We start from the raw sequence: 20,028 nt of genomic DNA on the forward strand, positions 1-20,028 counted from the left end.
AGTAGACCTAAGTATTCATTAAGTACCAACATAATGACATTAAATTCAGTAGTGTAGTAGACCTAAGTATTCATTAAGTACCACCATAATGACAACATTAAATACAGTAGTGTAGTAGACCTAAGTATTCATTAAGTACCACCATCATGACAACATTAAATACAGTAGTGTAGTAGACCTAAGTATTCATTAAGTACCACCATCATGACAACATTAAATACAGTAGTGTAGTAGACCTAAGTATTCATTAAGTACCACCATCATGACATTAAATACAGTAGTGTAGTAGACCTAAGTATTCATTAAGTACCACCATCATGACAACATTAAATACAGTAGTGTAGTAGACCTAAGTATTCATTAAGTACCACCATCATGACAACATTAAATACAGTAGTGTAGTAGACCTAAGTATTCATTAAGTACCACCATCATGACAACATTAAATACAGTAGTGTAGTAGACCTAAGTATTCATTAAGTACCACCATCATGACAACATTAAATACAGTAGTGTAGTAGACCTAAGTATTCATTAAGTACCACCATCATGACAACATTAAATACAGTAGTGTAGTAGACCTAAGTATTCATTAAGTACCACCATCATGACAACATTAAATACAGTAGTGTAGTAGACCTAAGTATTCATTAAGTACCACCATAATGACATTAAATACAGTAGTGTAGTAGACCTAAGTATTCATTAAGTACCACCATAATGACAACATTAAATACAGTAGTGTAGTAGACCTAAGTATTCATTAAGTACCACCATCATGACAACATTAAATACAGTAGTGTAGTAGACCTAAGTATTCATTAAGTACCACCATCATGACAACATTAAATACAGTAGTGTAGTAGACCTAAGTATTCATTAAGTACCACCATCATGACAACATTAAATACAGTAGTGTAGTAGACCTAAGTATTCATTAAGTACCACCATCATGACAACATTAAATACAGTAGTGTAGTAGACCTAAGTATTCATTAAGTACCACCATCATGACAACATTAAATACAGTAATGTAGTAGACCTAAGTATTCATTAAGTACCACCATAATGGCATTAAATACAGTAGTGTAGTAGACCTAAGTATTCATTAAGTACCACCATGACAACATTAAATACAGTAGTGTAGTAGACCTAAGTATTCATTAAGTACCACCATCATGACAACATTAAATACAGTAGTGTAGTAGACCTAAGTATTCATTAAGTACCACCATGACAACATTAAATACAGTAGTGTAGTAGACCTAAGTATTCATTAAGTACCACCGTAACATTAAATACAGTAGTGTAGTAGACCTAAGTATTCATTAAGTACCACCATGACAACATTAAATACAGTAGTGTAGTAGACCTAAGTATTCATTAAGTACCACCATAATGACCACATTAAATACAGTAGTGTAGTAGACCTAAGTATTCATTAAGTACCACCATGACAACATTAAATACAGTAGTGTAGTAGACCTAAGTATGCATTAAGTACCACCATGACAACATTAAATACAGTAGTGTAGTAGACCTAAGTATTCATTAAGTACCACCATAATGACAACATTAAATACAGTAGTGTAGTAGACCTAAGTATTCATTAAGTACCACCATAATGACAACATTAAATACAGTAGTGTAGTAGACCTAAGTATTCATTAAGTACCACCATAATGACATTAAATACAATAGTGTAGTAGACCTAAGTATTCATTAAGTACCACCATAATGACCACATTAAATACAGTAGTGTAGTAGACCTAAGTATTCATTAAGTACCACCATAATGACAACATTAAATACAGTAGTGTAGTAGACCTAAGTATTCATTAAGTACCACCATAATGACATGAAATACAGTAGTGTAGTAGACCTAAGTATTCATTAAGTACCACCATGACAACATTAAATACAGTAGTGTAGTAGACCTAAGTATTCATTAAGTACCACCATGACAACATTAAATACAGTAGTGTAGTAGACCTAAGTATGCATTAAGTACCACCATGACAACATTAAATACAGTAGTGTAGTAGACCTAAGTATTCATTAAGTACCACCATAATGACAACATTAAATACAGTAGTGTAGTAGACCTAAGTATTCATTAAGTACCACCATAATGACCACATTAAATACAGTAGTGTAGTAGACCTAAGTATTCATTAAGTACCACCATGACAACATTAAATACAGTAGTGTAGTAGACCTAAGTATTCATTAAGTACCACCATAATGACATGAAATACAGTAGTGTAGTAGACCTAAGTATTCATTAAGTACCACCATGACAACATTAAATACAGTAGTGTAGTAGACCTAAGTATTCATTAAGTACCACCATAATGACATTAAATACAGTAGTGTAGTAGACCTAAGTATTCATTAAGTACCACCATAATGACATTAAATACAGTAGTGTAGTAGACCTAAGTATTCATTAAGTACCACCATGACAACATTAAATACAGTAGTGTAGTAGACCTAAGTATTCATTAAGTACCACCATAATGACAACATTAAATACAGTAGTGTAGTAGACCTAAGTATTCATTAAGTACCACCATAATGACAACATTAAATACAGTAGTGTAGTAGACCTAAGTATTCATTAAGTACCATCATGATGACATTAAATACAGTAGTGTAGTAGACCTAAGTATTCATTAAGTACCACCATAATGACATTAAATACAATAGTGTAGTAGACCTAAGTATTCATTAAGTACCACCATAATGACATTAAATACAATAGTGTAGTAGACCTAAGTATTCATTAAGTACCACCATAATGACAACATTAAATACAGTAGTGTAGTAGACCTAAGTATTCATTAAGTACCACCATAATGACATTAAATACAGTAGTGTAGTAGACCTAAGTATTCATTAAGTACCACCATCATGACAACATTAAATACAGTAGTGTAGTAGACCTAAGTATTCATTAAGTACCACCATAATGACATTAAATACAATAGTGTAGTAGACCTAAGTATTCATTAAGTACCACCATAATGACAACATTAAATACAGTAGTGTAGTAGACCTAAGTATTCATTAAGTACCACCATAATGACATTAAATACAGTAGTGTAGTAGACCTAAGTATTCATTAAGTACCACCATCATGACAACATTAAATACAGTAGTGTAGTAGACCTAAGTATTCATTAAGTACCACCATGACAACATTAAATACAGCAGTGTAGTAGACTTAAGTATTCATTAAGTACCACCATAATGACAACATTAAATACAGTAGTGTAGTAGACCTAAGTATTCATTAAGTACCACCATGATGACATTAAATACAGTAGTGTAGTAGACCTAAGTATTCATTAAGTACCACCATAATGACATTAAATACAGTAGTGTAGTAGACCTAAGTATTCATTAAGTACCACCATCATGACAACATTAAATACAGTAGTGTAGTAGACCTAAGTATTCATTAAGTACCACCATGACAACATTAAATACAGTAGTGTAGTAGACTTAAGTATTCATTAAGTACCACCATAATGACAACATTAAATACAGTAGTGTAGTAGACCTAAGTATTCATTAAGTACCACCATGATGACATTAAATACAGTAGTGTAGTAAACCTAAGTATTCATTAAGTACCATCATGACAACATTAAATACAGTAGTGTAGTAGACCTAAGTATTCATTAAGTACCACCATGACAACATTAAATACAGTAGTGTAGTAGACCTAAGTATTCATTAAGTACCACCATGACAACATTAAATACAGTAGTGTAGTAGACCTAAGTATTCATTAAGTACCACCATAATGACAACATTAAATACAGTAGTGTAGTAAACCTAAGTATTCATTAAGTACCATCATGACAACATTAAATACAGTAGTGTAGTAGACCTAAGTATTCATTAAGTACCACCATCATGACATTTAATACAGTAGTGTAGTAGACCTAAGTATTCATTAAGTACCACCATAATGACATTAAATACAGTAGTGTAGTAGACCTAAGTATTCATTAAGTACCACCATAATGACATTAAATACAGTAGTGTAGTAGACCTAAGTATTCATTAAGTACCACCATGACAACATTAAATACAGTAGTGTAGTAGACCTAAGTATTCATTAAGTACCACCATCATGACAACATTAAATACAGTAGTGTAGTAGACCTAAGTATTCATTAAGTACCACCATAATGACAACATTAAATACAGTAGTGTAGTAAACCTAAGTATTCATTAAGTACCATCATGACAACATTAAATACAGTAGTGTAGTAGACCTAAGTATTCATTAAGTACCACCATCATGACATTTAATACAGTAGTGTAGTAGACCTAAGTATTCATTAAGTACCACCATAATGACATTAAATACAGTAGTGTAGTAGACCTAAGTATTCATTAAGTACCACCATAATGACATTAAATACAGTAGTGTAGTAGACCTAAGTTTTCATTAAGTACCACCATAATGACATTAAATACAGTAGTGTAGTAGACCTAAGTATTCATTAAGTACCACCATCATGACAACATTAAATACAGTAGTGTAGTAGACCTAAGTATTCATTAAGTACCATCATGACAACATTAAATACAGTAGTGTAGTAGACCTAAGTATTCATTAAGTACCACCATAACATTAAAATACAGTAGTGTAGTAGACCTAAGTATTCATTAAGTACCACCATAATGACAACATTAAATACAGTAGTGTAGTAGACCTAAGTATTCATTAAGTACCATCATGACAACATTAAATACAGTAGTGTAGTAGACCTAAGTATTCATTAAGTACCACCATAACATTAAAATACAGTAGTGTAGTAGACCTAAGTATTCATTAAGTACCACCATAATGACAACATTAAATACAGTAGTGTAGTAGACCTAAGTATTCATTAAGTACCACCATGACAACATGAAATACAGTAGTGTAGTAGACCTAAGTATTCATTAAGTACCACCATCATGACAACATTAAATACAGTAGTGTAGTAGACCTAAGTATTCATTAAGTACCACTGTAACATTAAATACAGTAGTGTAGTAGACCTAAGTATTCATTAAGTACCACCATCATGACAACATTAAATACAGTAGTGTAGTAGACCTAAGTATTCATTAAGTACCACTGTAACATTAAATACAGTAGTGTAGTAGACCTAAGTATTCATTAAGTACCACCATCATGACAACATTAAATACAGTAGTGTAGTAGACCTAAGTATTCATTAAGTACCACCATAATGACAACATTAAATACAGTAGTGTAGTAGACCTAAGTATTCATTAAGTACCACCATCATGACAACATTAAATACAGTAGTGTAGTAGACCTAAGTATTCATTAAGTACCACCATCATGACAACATTAAATACAGTAGTGTAGTAGACCTAAGTATTCATTAAGTACCACTGTAACATTAAATACAGTAGTGTAGTAGACCTAAGTATTCATTAAGTACCACCATCATGACAACATTAAATACAGTAGTGTAGTAGACCTAAGTATTCATTAAGTACCACCATCATGACAACATTAAATACAGTAGTGTAGTAGACCTAAGTATTCATTAAGTACCACCATCATGACAACATTAAATACAGTAGTGTAGTAGACCTAAGTATTCATTAAGTACCACTGTAACATTAAATACAGTAGTGTAGTAGACCTAAGTATTCATTAAGTACCACCATGATGACATTAAATACAATAGTGTAGTAGACCTAAGTATTCATTAAGTACCACCATAATGACAACATTAAATACAGTAGTGTAGTAGACCTAAGTATTCATTAAGTACCACCATCATGACAACATTAAATACAGTAGTGTAGTAGACCTAAGTATTCATTAAGTACCACCATCATGACAACATTAAATACAGTAGTGTAGTAGACCTAAGTATTCATTAAGTACCACCATCATGACAACATTAAATACAGTAGTGTAGTAGACCTAAGTATTCATTAAGTACCACCATCATGACAACATTAAATACAGTAGTGTAGTAGACCTAAGTATTCATTAAGTACCACCATCATGACAACATTAAATACAGTAGTGTAGTAGACCTAAGTATTCATTAAGTACCATCATGACAACATTAAATACAGTAGTGTAGTAGACCTAAGTATTCATTAAGTACCACCATCATGACAACATTAAATACAGTAGTGTAGTAGACCTAAGTATTCATTAAGTACCAACATGATGACAACATTAAATACAGTAGTGTAGTAGACCTAAGTATTCATTAAGTACCACCATCATGACAACATTAAATACAGTAGTGTAGTAGACCTAAGTATTCATTAAGTACCACCATCATGACAACATTAAATACAGTAATGTAGTAGACCTAAGTATTCATTAAGTACCACCATAATGGCATTAAATACAGTAGTGTAGTAGACCTAAGTATTCATTAAGTACCACCATGACAACATTAAATACAGTAGTGTAGTAGACCTAAGTATTCATTAAGTACCATCATGACAACATTAAATACAGTAGTGTAGTAGACCTAAGTATTCATTAAGTACCACCATCATGACAACATTAAATACAGTAGTGTAGTAGACCTAAGTATTCATTAATTACCACCGTAACATTAAATACAGTAGTGTAGTAGACCTAAGTATTCATTAAGTACCACCATGACAACATTAAATACAGTAGTGTAGTAGACCTAAGTATTCATTAAGTACCACCATAATGACCACATTAAATACAGTAGTGTAGTAGACCTAAGTATTCATTAAGTACCACCATGACAACATTAAATACAGTAGTGTAGTAGACCTAAGTATGCATTAAGTACCACCATGACAACATTAAATACAGTAGTGTAGTAGACCTAAGTATTCATTAAGTACCACCATAATGACAACATTAAATACAGTAGTGTAGTAGACCTAAGTATTCATTAAGTACCACCATAATGACAACATTAAATACAGTAGTGTAGTAGACCTAAGTATTCATTAAGTACCACCATCATGACCACATTAAATACAGTAGTGTAGTAGACCTAAGTATTCATTAAGTACCACCATAATGACCACATTAAATACAGTAGTGTAGTAGACCTAAGTATTCATTAAGTACCACCATAATGACCACATTAAATACAGTAGTGTAGTAGACCTAAGTATTCATTAAGTACCACCATAATGACATGAAATACAGTAGTGTAGTAGACCTAAGTATTCATTAAGTACCACCATGACAACATTAAATACAGTAGTGTAGTAGACCTAAGTATTCATTAAGTACCACCATGACAACATTAAATACAGTAGTGTAGTAGACCTAAGTATGCATTAAGTACCACCATGACAACATTAAATACAGTAGTGTAGTAGACCTAAGTATTCATTAAGTACCACCATAATGACAACATTAAATACAGTAGTGTAGTAGACCTAAGTATTCATTAAGTACCACCATGACAACATTAAATACAGTAGTGTAGTAGACCTAAGTATTCATTAAGTACCACCATGACAACATTAAATACAGTAGTGTAGTAGACCTAAGTATTCATTAAGTACCACCATAATGACATGAAATACAGTAGTGTAGTAGACCTAAGTATTCATTAAGTACCACCATGACAACATTAAATACAGTAGTGTAGTAGACCTAAGTATTCATTAAGTACCACCATAATGACAACATTAAATACAGTAGTGTAGTAGACCTAAGTATTCATTAAGTACCACCATAATGACAACATTAAATACAGTAGTGTAGTAGACCTAAGTATTCATTAAGTACCACCATCATGACCACATTAAATACAGTAGTGTAGTAGACCTAAGTATTCATTAAGTACCACCATAATGACCACATTAAATACAGTAGTGTAGTAGACCTAAGTATTCATTAAGTACCACCATCATGACATTTAATACAGTAGTGTAGTAGACCTAAGTATTCATTAAGTACCACCATAATGACATTAAATACAGTAGTGTAGTAGACCTAAGTATTCATTAAGTACCACCATAATGACATTAAATACAGTAGTGTAGTAGACCTAAGTATTCATTAAGTACCACCATGACAACATTAAATACAGTAGTGTAGTAGACCTAAGTATTCATTAAGTACCACCATCATGACAACATTAAATACAGTAGTGTAGTAGACCTAAGTATTCATTAAGTACCACCATAATGACAACATTAAATACAGTAGTGTAGTAAACCTAAGTATTCATTAAGTACCATCATGACAACATTAAATACAGTAGTGTAGTAGACCTAAGTATTCATTAAGTACCACCATCATGACATTTAATACAGTAGTGTAGTAGACCTAAGTATTCATTAAGTACCACCATAATGACATTAAATACAGTAGTGTAGTAGACCTAAGTATTCATTAAGTACCACCATAATGACATTAAATACAGTAGTGTAGTAGACCTAAGTTTTCATTAAGTACCACCATAATGACATTAAATACAGTAGTGTAGTAGACCTAAGTATTCATTAAGTACCACCATCATGACAACATTAAATACAGTAGTGTAGTAGACCTAAGTATTCATTAAGTACCATCATGACAACATTAAATACAGTAGTGTAGTAGACCTAAGTATTCATTAAGTACCACCATAACATTAAAATACAGTAGTGTAGTAGACCTAAGTATTCATTAAGTACCACCATAATGACAACATTAAATACAGTAGTGTAGTAGACCTAAGTATTCATTAAGTACCATCATGACAACATTAAATACAGTAGTGTAGTAGACCTAAGTATTCATTAAGTACCACCATAACATTAAAATACAGTAGTGTAGTAGACCTAAGTATTCATTAAGTACCACCATAATGACAACATTAAATACAGTAGTGTAGTAGACCTAAGTATTCATTAAGTACCACCATGATGACATGAAATACAGTAGCGTAGTAGACCTAAGTATTCATTAAGTACCACCATGACAACATTAAATACAGTAGTGTAGTAGACCTAAGTATTCATTAAGTACCACCATAATGACAACATTAAATACAGTAGTGTAGTAGACCTAAGTATTCATTAAGTACCACCATGACAACATGAAATACAGTAGTGTAGTAGACCTAAGTATTCATTAAGTACCACCATCATGACAACATTAAATACAGTAGTGTAGTAGACCTAAGTATTCATTAAGTACCACTGTAACATTAAATACAGTAGTGTAGTAGACCTAAGTATTCATTAAGTACCACCATCATGACAACATTAAATACAGTAGTGTAGTAGACCTAAGTATTCATTAAGTACCACCATCATGACAACATTAAATACAGTAGTGTAGTAGACCTAAGTATTCATTAAGTACCACCATAATGACAACATTAAATACAGTAGTGTAGTAGACCTAAGTATTCATTAAGTACCACCATCATGACAACATTAAATACAGTAGTGTAGTAGACCTAAGTATTCATTAAGTACCACCATCATGACAACATTAAATACAGTAGTGTAGTAGACCTAAGTATTCATTAAGTACCACTGTAACATTAAATACAGTAGTGTAGTAGACCTAAGTATTCATTAAGTACCACCATCATGACAACATTAAATACAGTAGTGTAGTAGACCTAAGTATTCATTAAGTACCACTGTAACATTAAATACAGTAGTGTAGTAGACCTAAGTATTCATTAAGTACCACCATGATGACATTAAATACAATAGTGTAGTAGACCTAAGTATTCATTAAGTACCACCATAATGACAACATTAAATACAGTAGTGTAGTAGACCTAAGTATTCATTAAGTACCACCATCATGACAACATTAAATACAGTAGTGTAGTAGACCTAAGTATTCATTAAGTACCACCATCATGACAACATTAAATACAGTAGTGTAGTAGACCTAAGTATTCATTAAGTACCACCATCATGACAACATTAAATACAGTAGTGTAGTAGACCTAAGTATTCATTAAGTACCACCATCATGACAACATTAAATACAGTAGTGTAGTAGACCTAAGTATTCATTAAGTACCACCATCATGACAACATTAAATACAGTAGTGTAGTAGACCTAAGTATTCATTAAGTACCATCATGACAACATTAAATACAGTAGTGTAGTAGACCTAAGTATTCATTAAGTACCACCATCATGACAACATTAAATACAGTAGTGTAGTAGACCTAAGTATTCATTAAGTACCAACATGATGACAACATTAAATACAGTAGTGTAGTAGACCTAAGTATTCATTAAGTACCACCATCATGACAACATTAAATACAGTAGTGTAGTAGACCTAAGTATTCATTAAGTACCACCATCATGACAACATTAAATACAGTAATGTAGTAGACCTAAGTATTCATTAAGTACCACCATAATGGCATTAAATACAGTAGTGTAGTAGACCTAAGTATTCATTAAGTACCACCATGACAACATTAAATACAGTAGTGTAGTAGACCTAAGTATTCATTAAGTACCATCATGACAACATTAAATACAGTAGTGTAGTAGACCTAAGTATTCATTAAGTACCACCATGACAACATTAAATACAGTAGTGTAGTAGACCTAAGTATTCATTAAGTACCACCATAATGACCACATTAAATACAGTAGTGTAGTAGACCTAAGTATTCATTAAGTACCACCATGACAACATTAAATACAGTAGTGTAGTAGACCTAAGTATGCATTAAGTACCACCATGACAACATTAAATACAGTAGTGTAGTAGACCTAAGTATTCATTAAGTACCACCATAATGACAACATTAAATACAGTAGTGTAGTAGACCTAAGTATTCATTAAGTACCACCATAATGACAACATTAAATACAGTAGTGTAGTAGACCTAAGTATTCATTAAGTACCACCATCATGACCACATTAAATACAGTAGTGTAGTAGACCTAAGTATTCATTAAGTACCACCATAATGACCACATTAAATACAGTAGTGTAGTAGACCTAAGTATTCATTAAGTACCACCATAATGACCACATTAAATACAGTAGTGTAGTAGACCTAAGTATTCATTAAGTACCACCATAATGACATGAAATACAGTAGTGTAGTAGACCTAAGTATTCATTAAGTACCACCATGACAACATTAAATACAGTAGTGTAGTAGACCTAAGTATTCATTAAGTACCACCATGACAACATTAAATACAGTAGTGTAGTAGACCTAAGTATGCATTAAGTACCACCATGACAACATTAAATACAGTAGTGTAGTAGACCTAAGTATTCATTAAGTACCACCATAATGACAACATTAAATACAGTAGTGTAGTAGACCTAAGTATTCATTAAGTACCACCATGACAACATTAAATACAGTAGTGTAGTAGACCTAAGTATTCATTAAGTACCACCATGACAACATTAAATACAGTAGTGTAGTAGACCTAAGTATTCATTAAGTACCACCATAATGACATGAAATACAGTAGTGTAGTAGACCTAAGTATTCATTAAGTACCACCATGACAACATTAAATACAGTAGTGTAGTAGACCTAAGTATTCATTAAGTACCACCATAATGACAACATTAAATACAGTAGTGTAGTAGACCTAAGTATTCATTAAGTACCACCATAATGACAACATTAAATACAGTAGTGTAGTAGACCTAAGTATTCATTAAGTACCACCATCATGACCACATTAAATACAGTAGTGTAGTAGACCTAAGTATTCATTAAGTACCACCATAATGACCACATTAAATACAGTAGTGTAGTAGACCTAAGTATTCATTAAGTACCACCATAATGACCACATTAAATACAGTAGTGTAGTAGACCTAAGTATTCATTAAGTACCACCATAATGACATGAAATACAGTAGTGTAGTAGACCTAAGTATTCATTAAGTACCACCATGACAACATTAAATACAGTAGTGTAGTAGACCTAAGTATTCATTAAGTACCACCATGACAACATTAAATACAGTAGTGTAGTAGACCTAAGTATGCATTAAGTACCACCATGACAACATTAAATACAGTAGTGTAGTAGACCTAAGTATTCATTAAGTACCACCATAATGACAACATTAAATACAGTAGTGTAGTAGACCTAAGTATTCATTAAGTACCACCATGACAACATTAAATACAGTAGTGTAGTAGACCTAAGTATTCATTAAGTACCACCATGACAACATTAAATACAGTAGTGTAGTAGACCTAAGTATTCATTAAGTACCACCATAATGACATGAAATACAGTAGTGTAGTAGACCTAAGTATTCATTAAGTACCACCATGACAACATTAAATACAGTAGTGTAGTAGACCTAAGTATTCATTAAGTACCACCATAATGACATGAAATACAGTAGTGTAGTAGACCTAAGTATTCATTAAGTACCACCATGACAACATTAAATACAGTAGTGTAGTAGACCTAAGTATTCATTAAGTACCACCATAATGACATTAAATACAATAGTGTAGTAGACCTAAGTATTCATTAAGTACCACCATAATGACAACATTAAAATACAGTAGTGTAGTAGACCTAAGTATTCATTAAGTACCACCATGACAACATTAAATACAGTAGTGCAGTAGACCTAAGTATTCATTAAGTACCACCATAATGACATTAAATACAATAGTGTAGTAGACCTAAGTATTCATTAAGTACCACCATAATGACAACATTAAATACAGTAGTGTAGTAGACCTAAGTATTCATTAAGTACCACCATAATGACATTAAATACAGTAGTGTAGTAGACCTAAGTATTCATTAAGTACCACCATCATGACAACATTAAATACAGTAGTGTAGTAGACCTAAGTATTCATTAAGTACCACCATGACAACATTAAATACAGTAGTGTAGTAGACTTAAGTATTCATTAAGTACCACCATAATGACAACATTAAATACAGTAGTGTAGTAGACCTAAGTATTCATTAAGTACCACCATGATGACATTAAATACAGTAGTGTAGTAGACCTAAGTATTCATTAAGTACCACCATCATGACAACATTAAATACAGTAGTGTAGTAGACCTAAGTATTCATTAAGTACCACCATGACAACATTAAATACAGTAGTGTAGTAGACTTAAGTATTCATTAAGTACCACCATAATGACAACATTAAATACAGTAGTGTAGTAGACCTAAGTATTCACTAAGTACCACCATGATGACATTAAATACAGTAGTGTAGTAGACCTAAGTATTCATTAAGTACCACCATGACAACATTAAATACAGTAGTGTAGTAGACCTAAGTATTCATTAAGTACCACCATAATGACATTAAATACAGTAGTGTAGTAGACCTAAGTATTCATTAAGTACCACCATAATGAAAACATTAAATACAGTAGTGTAGTAGACCTAAGTATTCATTAAGTACCACCATAATGACAACATTAAATACAGTAGTGTAGTAGACCTAAGTATTCATTAAGTACCACCATGATGACATTAAATACAGTAGTGTAGTAGACCTAAGTATTCATTAAGTACCACCATGACAACATTAAATACAGTAGTGTAGTAGACCTAAGTATTCATTAAGTACCACCATAATGACAACATTAAATACAGTAGTGTAGTAGACTTAAGTATTCATTAAGTACCACCATAATGACATTAAATACAGTAGTGTAGTAGACCTAAGTATTCATTAAGTACCACCATAATGACAACATTAAATACAGTAGTGTAGTAGACTTAAGTATTCATTAAGTACCACCATGACAACATTAAATACAGTAGTGTAGTAGACCTAAGTATTCATTAAGTACCACCATAATGACAACATTAAATACAGTAGCGTAGTAGACCTAAGTATTCATTAAGTACCACCATAATGACAACATTAAATACAGTAGTGTAGTAGACCTAAGTATTCATTAAGTACCACCATAATGACAACATTAAATACAGTAGCGTAGTAGACCTAAGTATTCATTAAGTACCACCATAATGACAACATTAAATACAGTAGTGTAGTGGACCTAAGTATTCATTAAGTACCACCATAATGACAACATTAAATACAGTAGTGTAGTAGACCTAAGTATTCATTAAGTACCACCATAATGACAACATTAAATACAGTAGTGTAGTAGACCTAAGTATTCATTAAGTACCACCATAATGACAACATTAAATACAGTAGTGTAGTAGACCTAAGTATTCATTAAGTACCACCATCATGACATTAAATACAGTAGTGTAGTAGACCTAAGTATTCATTAAGTACCACCATGACAACATTAAATACAGTAATGTAGTAGACCTAAGTATTCATTAAGTACCACCATAATGACAACATTAAATACAGTAGTGTAGTAGACCTAAGTATTCATTAAGTACCACCATAATGACATTAAATACAGTAGTGTAGTAGACCTAAGTATTCATTAAGTACCACCATGACAACATTAAATACAGTAATGTAGTAGACCTAAGTATTCATTAAGTACCACCATAATGACAACATTAAATACAGTAGTGTAGTAGACCTAAGTATTCATTAAGTACCACCATAATGACAACATTAAATACAGTAGTGTAGTAGACCTAAGTATTCATTAAGTACCACCATCATGACATTAAATACAGTAGTGTAGTAGACCTAAGTATTCATTAAGTACCACCATGACAACATTAAATACAGTAATGTAGTAGACCTAAGTATTCATTAAGTACCACCATAATGACAACATTAAATACAGTAGTGTAGTAGACCTAAGTATTCATTAAGTACCACCATAATGACAACATTAAATACAGTAGTGTAGTAGACCTAAGTATTCATTAAGTACCACCATAATGACATTAAATACAGTAGTGTAGTAGACCTAAGTATGCATTAAGTACCACCATAATGACATTAAATACAGTAGTGTAGTAGACCTAAGTATTCATTAAGTACCACCATGACAACATTAAATACAGTAGTGTAGTAGACCTAAGTATGCATTAAGTACCACCATGACAACATTAAATACAGTAATGTAGTAGACCTAAGTATTCATTAAGTACCACCATAATGACAACATTAAATACAGTAGTGTAGTAGACCTAAGTATTCATTAAGTACCACCATAATGACATTAAATACAGTAGTGTAGTAGACCTAAGTATTCATTAAGTACCACCATGACAACATTAAATACAGTAGTGTAGTAGACTTAAGTATTCATTAAGTACCACCATGACAACATTAAATACAGTAGTGTAGTAGACCTAAGTATTCATTAAGTACCACCATAATGACATTAAATACAGTAGTGTAGTAGACCTAAGTATTCATTAAGTACCACCATAATGACATTAAATACAGTAGTGTAGTAGACCTAAGTATTCATTAAGTACCACCATAATGACAACATTAAATACAGTAGTGTAGTAGACTTAAGTATTCATTAAGTACCACCATAATGACATTAAATACAGTAGTGTAGTAGACCTAAGTATTCATTAAGTACCACCATAATGACAACATTAAATACAGTAGTGTAGTAGACCTAAGTATTCATTAAGTACCACCATGACAACATTAAATACAGTAACGTAGTAGACCTAAGTATTCATTAAGTACCACCATAATGACAACATTAAATACAGTAGTGTAGTAGACCTAAGTATTCATTAAGTACCACCATAATGACAACATTAAATACAGTAGTGTAGTAGACCTAAGTATTCATTAAGTACCACCATAATGACATTAAATACAGTAGTGTAGTAGACCTAAGTATTCATTAAGTACCACCATGACAACATTAAATACAGTAGTGTAGTAGACCTAAGTATTCATTAAGTACCACCATAATGACATTAAATACAGTAGTGTAGTAGACCTAAGTATTCATTAAGTACCACCATAATGACAACATTAAATACAGTAGTGTAGTAGACCTAAGTATTCATTAAGTACCACCATGATGACAACATTAAATACAGTAGTGTAGTAGACCTAAGTATTCATTAAGTACCACCATAATGACATTAAATACAGTAGTGTAGTAGACCTAAGTATTCATTAAGTACCACCATAATGACAACATTAAATACAGTAGTGTAGTAGACCTAAGTATTCATTAAGTACCACCATCATGACAACATTAAATACAGTAGTGTAGTAGACCTAAGTATTCATTAAGTACCACCATCATGACAACATTAAATACAGTAGTGTAGTAGACCTAAGTATTCATTAAGTACCACCATAATGACAACATTAAATACAGTAGTGTAGTAAACCTAAGTATTCATTAAGTACCATCATGACAACATTAAATACAGTAGTGTAGTAGACCTAAGTATTCATTAAGTACCACCATCATGACATTTAATACAGTAGTGTAGTAGACCTAAGTATTCATTAAGTACCACCATAATGACATTAAATACAGTAGTGTAGTAGACCTAAGTATTCATTAAGTACCACCATAATGACATTAAATACAGTAGTGTAGTAGACCTAAGTATTCATTAAGTACCACCATCATGACAACATTAAATACAGTAGTGTAGTAGACCTAAGTATTCATTAAGTACCACCATAATGACAACATTAAATACAGTAGTGTAGTAAACCTAAGTATTCATTAAGTACCATCATGACAACATTAAATACAGTAGTGTAGTAGACCTAAGTATTCATTAAGTACCACCATCATGACATTTAATACAGTAGTGTAGTAGACCTAAGTATTCATTAAGTACCACCATAATGACATTAAATACAGTAGTGTAGTAGACCTAAGTATTCATTAAGTACCACCATAATGACATTAAATACAGTAGTGTAGTAGACCTAAGTATTCATTAAGTACCACCATGACAACATTAAATACAGTAGTGTAGTAGACCTAAGTTTTCATTAAGTACCACCATAATGACATTAAATACAGTAGTGTAGTAGACCTAAGTATTCATTAAGTACCACCATGACAACATTAAATACAGTAGTGTAGTAGACCTAAGTATTCATTAAGTACCACCATCATGACAACATTAAATACAGTAGTGTAGTAGACCTAAGTATTCATTAAGTACCATCATGACAACATTAAATACAGTAGTGTAGTAGACCTAAGTATTCATTAAGTACCACCATAACATTAAAATACAGTAGTGTAGTAGACCTAAGTATTCATTAAGTACCACCATAATGACAACATTAAATACAGTAGTGTAGTAGACCTAAGTATTCATTAAGTACCACCATAATGACATGAAATACAGTAGTGTAGTAGACCTAAGTATTCATTAAGTACCACCATAATGACAACATTAAATACAGTAGTGTAGTAGACCTAAGTATTCATTAAGTACCACCATAATGACATGAAATACAGTAGTGTAGTAGACCTAAGTATTCATTAAGTACCACCATGACAACATTAAATACAGTAGTGTAGTAGACCTAAGTATTCATTAAGTACCACCATGACAACATGAAATACAGTAGTGTAGTAGACCTAAGTATTCATTAAGTACCACCATAATGACAACATTAAATACAGTAGTGTAGTAGACCTAAGTATTCATTAAGTACCACCATCATGACAACATTAAATACAGTAGTGTAGTAGACCTAAGTATTCATTAAGTACCACTGTAACATTAAATACAGTAGTGTAGTAGACCTAAGTATTCATTAAGTACCACCATGATGACATTAAATACAATAGTGTAGTAGACCTAAGTATTCATTAAGTACCACCATAATGACAACATTAAATACAGTAGTGTAGTAGACCTAAGTATTCATTAAGTACCACCATCATGACAACATTAAATACAGTAGTGTAGTAGACCTAAGTATTCATTAAGTACCACCATCATGACAACATTAAATACAGTAGTGTAGTAGACCTAAGTATTCATTAAGTATCACCATAATGACATTAAATACAGTAGTGTAGTAGACCTAAGTATTCATTAAGTACCACCATAATGACATTAAATACAGTAGTGTAGTAGACCTAAGTATTCATTAAGTACCACCATAATGACATTAAATACAGTAGTGTAGTAGACCTAAGTATTCATTAAGTACCACCATCATGACAACATTAAATACAGTAGTGTAGTAAACCTAAGTATTCATTAAGTACCACCATAATGACATTAAATTCAGTAGTGTAGTAGACCTAAGTATTCATTAAGTACCACCATAATGACATTAAATACAGTAGTGTAGTAGACCTAAGTATTCATTAAGTACCACCATCATGACAACATTAAATACAGTAGTGTAGTAGACCTAAGTATTCATTAAGTACCACCATAATGACATTAAATACAGTAGTGTAGTAGACCTAAGTATTCATTAAGTACCATCATGACAACATTAAATACAGTAGTGTAGTAGACCTAAGTATTCATTAAGTACCACCATAACATTAAAATACAGTAGTGTAGTAGACCTAAGTATTCATTAAGTACCACCATAATGACAACATTAAATACAGTAGTGTAGTAGACCTAAGTATTCATTAAGTACCACTATAACATTAAATACAGTAGTGTAGTAGACCTAAGTATTCATTAAGTACCACCATGACAACATTAAATACAGTAGTGTAGTAGACCTAAGTATTCATTAAGTACCATCATGACAACATTAAATACAGTAGTGTAGTAGACCTAAGTATTTATTAAGTACCACCATGACAACATTAAATACAGTAGTGTAGTAGACCTAAGTATTCATTAAGTACCACCATAATGACAACATTAAATACAGTAGTGTAGTAGACCTAAGTATTCATTAAGTACCACCATGACAACATTAAATACAGTAGTGTAGTAGAACTAAGTATTCATTAAGTACCACCATAATGACAACATTAAATACAGTAGTGTAGTAGACCTAAGTATTCATTAAGTACCACCATAATGACAACATTAAATACAGTAGTGTAGTACACCTAAGTATTCATTAAAACAAGGTGTTATTGAACAGGTATATACAACACTACACACAGTTTGAACAGTAACACTGTGTTTGAATATTTAAGCAGGTGATTCTACGGCGCACCACTAGGTGGAGACCTTACTTCCCTGTGCTGTGATTGGTGTGCAGGTACCTGACTGCCATCTACCTGGGTGTGCGCAGCCGTCAGAGCGGTGAGACGCAGCGTTGGCGTTACCACTGGAGGATGATCTACCAGTTTGCTGACGTCAGCATGCTGCACCTGCTGGCCACCTTCCTGGAGAGTGCTCCGCAACTGGTGCTGCAGTTGTGCATCGTCATCCAGACCCAGGAGCTGCTGGCCGTGCAAGGTACTGCACGCACACCCCGCGCATGGGAAGACATTTGACACTAGTCTAAGACTAGATGTGACCAGTCTAAGACTAGATGTGACCAATCTAAGTCTAAGACAAGATGTGACCAATCTAAGTCTAAGACTAGATGTGACCAATCTAAGTCTAAGACTAGATGTGACCAATCTAAGTCTAAGACTAGATGTGACCAATCTAAGTCTGAGACTAGACGTGACCAATCTAAGTCTAAGACTAGATGTGACCAATCTAAGTCTAAGACTAGATGTGACCAATCTAAGTCTGAGACTAGATGTGACCGATCTAAGTCTAAGACTAGATGTGACCGATCTAAGTCGAAGACTAGATGTGACCGATCTAAGTCGAAGACTAGATGTGACAGATCTAAGTCGAAGACTAGATGTGACCGATCTAAGTCGAAGACTAGATGTGACCGATCTAAGTCGAAGACTAGATGTGACCGATCTAAGTCGAAGACTAGATGTGACCGATCTAAGTCGAAGACTAGATGTGACCGATCTAAGTCGAAGACTAGATGTGACCGATCTAAGTCGAAGACTAGATGTGACCGATCTAAGTCGAAGACTAGATGTGACCGATCTAAGTCGAAGACTAGATGTGACCGATCTAAGTCTAAGACTAGATGTGACCGATCTATGTCTAAGACTAGATGTGACCGATCTAAGTCGAAGACTAGATGTGACCGATCTAAG

General features: G+C 32.6%; 1 protein-coding gene across 1 annotated transcript in view; it reads left to right on the top strand.

The window, feature by feature from the left end:
- The window catches only part of LOC133664279 (XK-related protein 4-like), a 30,136-nt gene that overhangs the window by 2,842 nt on the left and 7,266 nt on the right, over nt 1-20,028 (top strand). The window contains exon 2 of the mRNA XM_062068791.1: nt 19,116-19,315. Within this exon, the coding sequence (XP_061924775.1) occupies nt 19,116-19,315 (200 nt within the window). The remainder of the gene's footprint in view (nt 1-19,115; nt 19,316-20,028) is intronic.

Source organism: Entelurus aequoreus, linkage group LG14 (assembly GCF_033978785.1).
Source record: "Entelurus aequoreus isolate RoL-2023_Sb linkage group LG14, RoL_Eaeq_v1.1, whole genome shotgun sequence".
In the NCBI taxonomy this organism is placed as follows: domain Eukaryota; kingdom Metazoa; phylum Chordata; class Actinopteri; order Syngnathiformes; family Syngnathidae; genus Entelurus; species Entelurus aequoreus.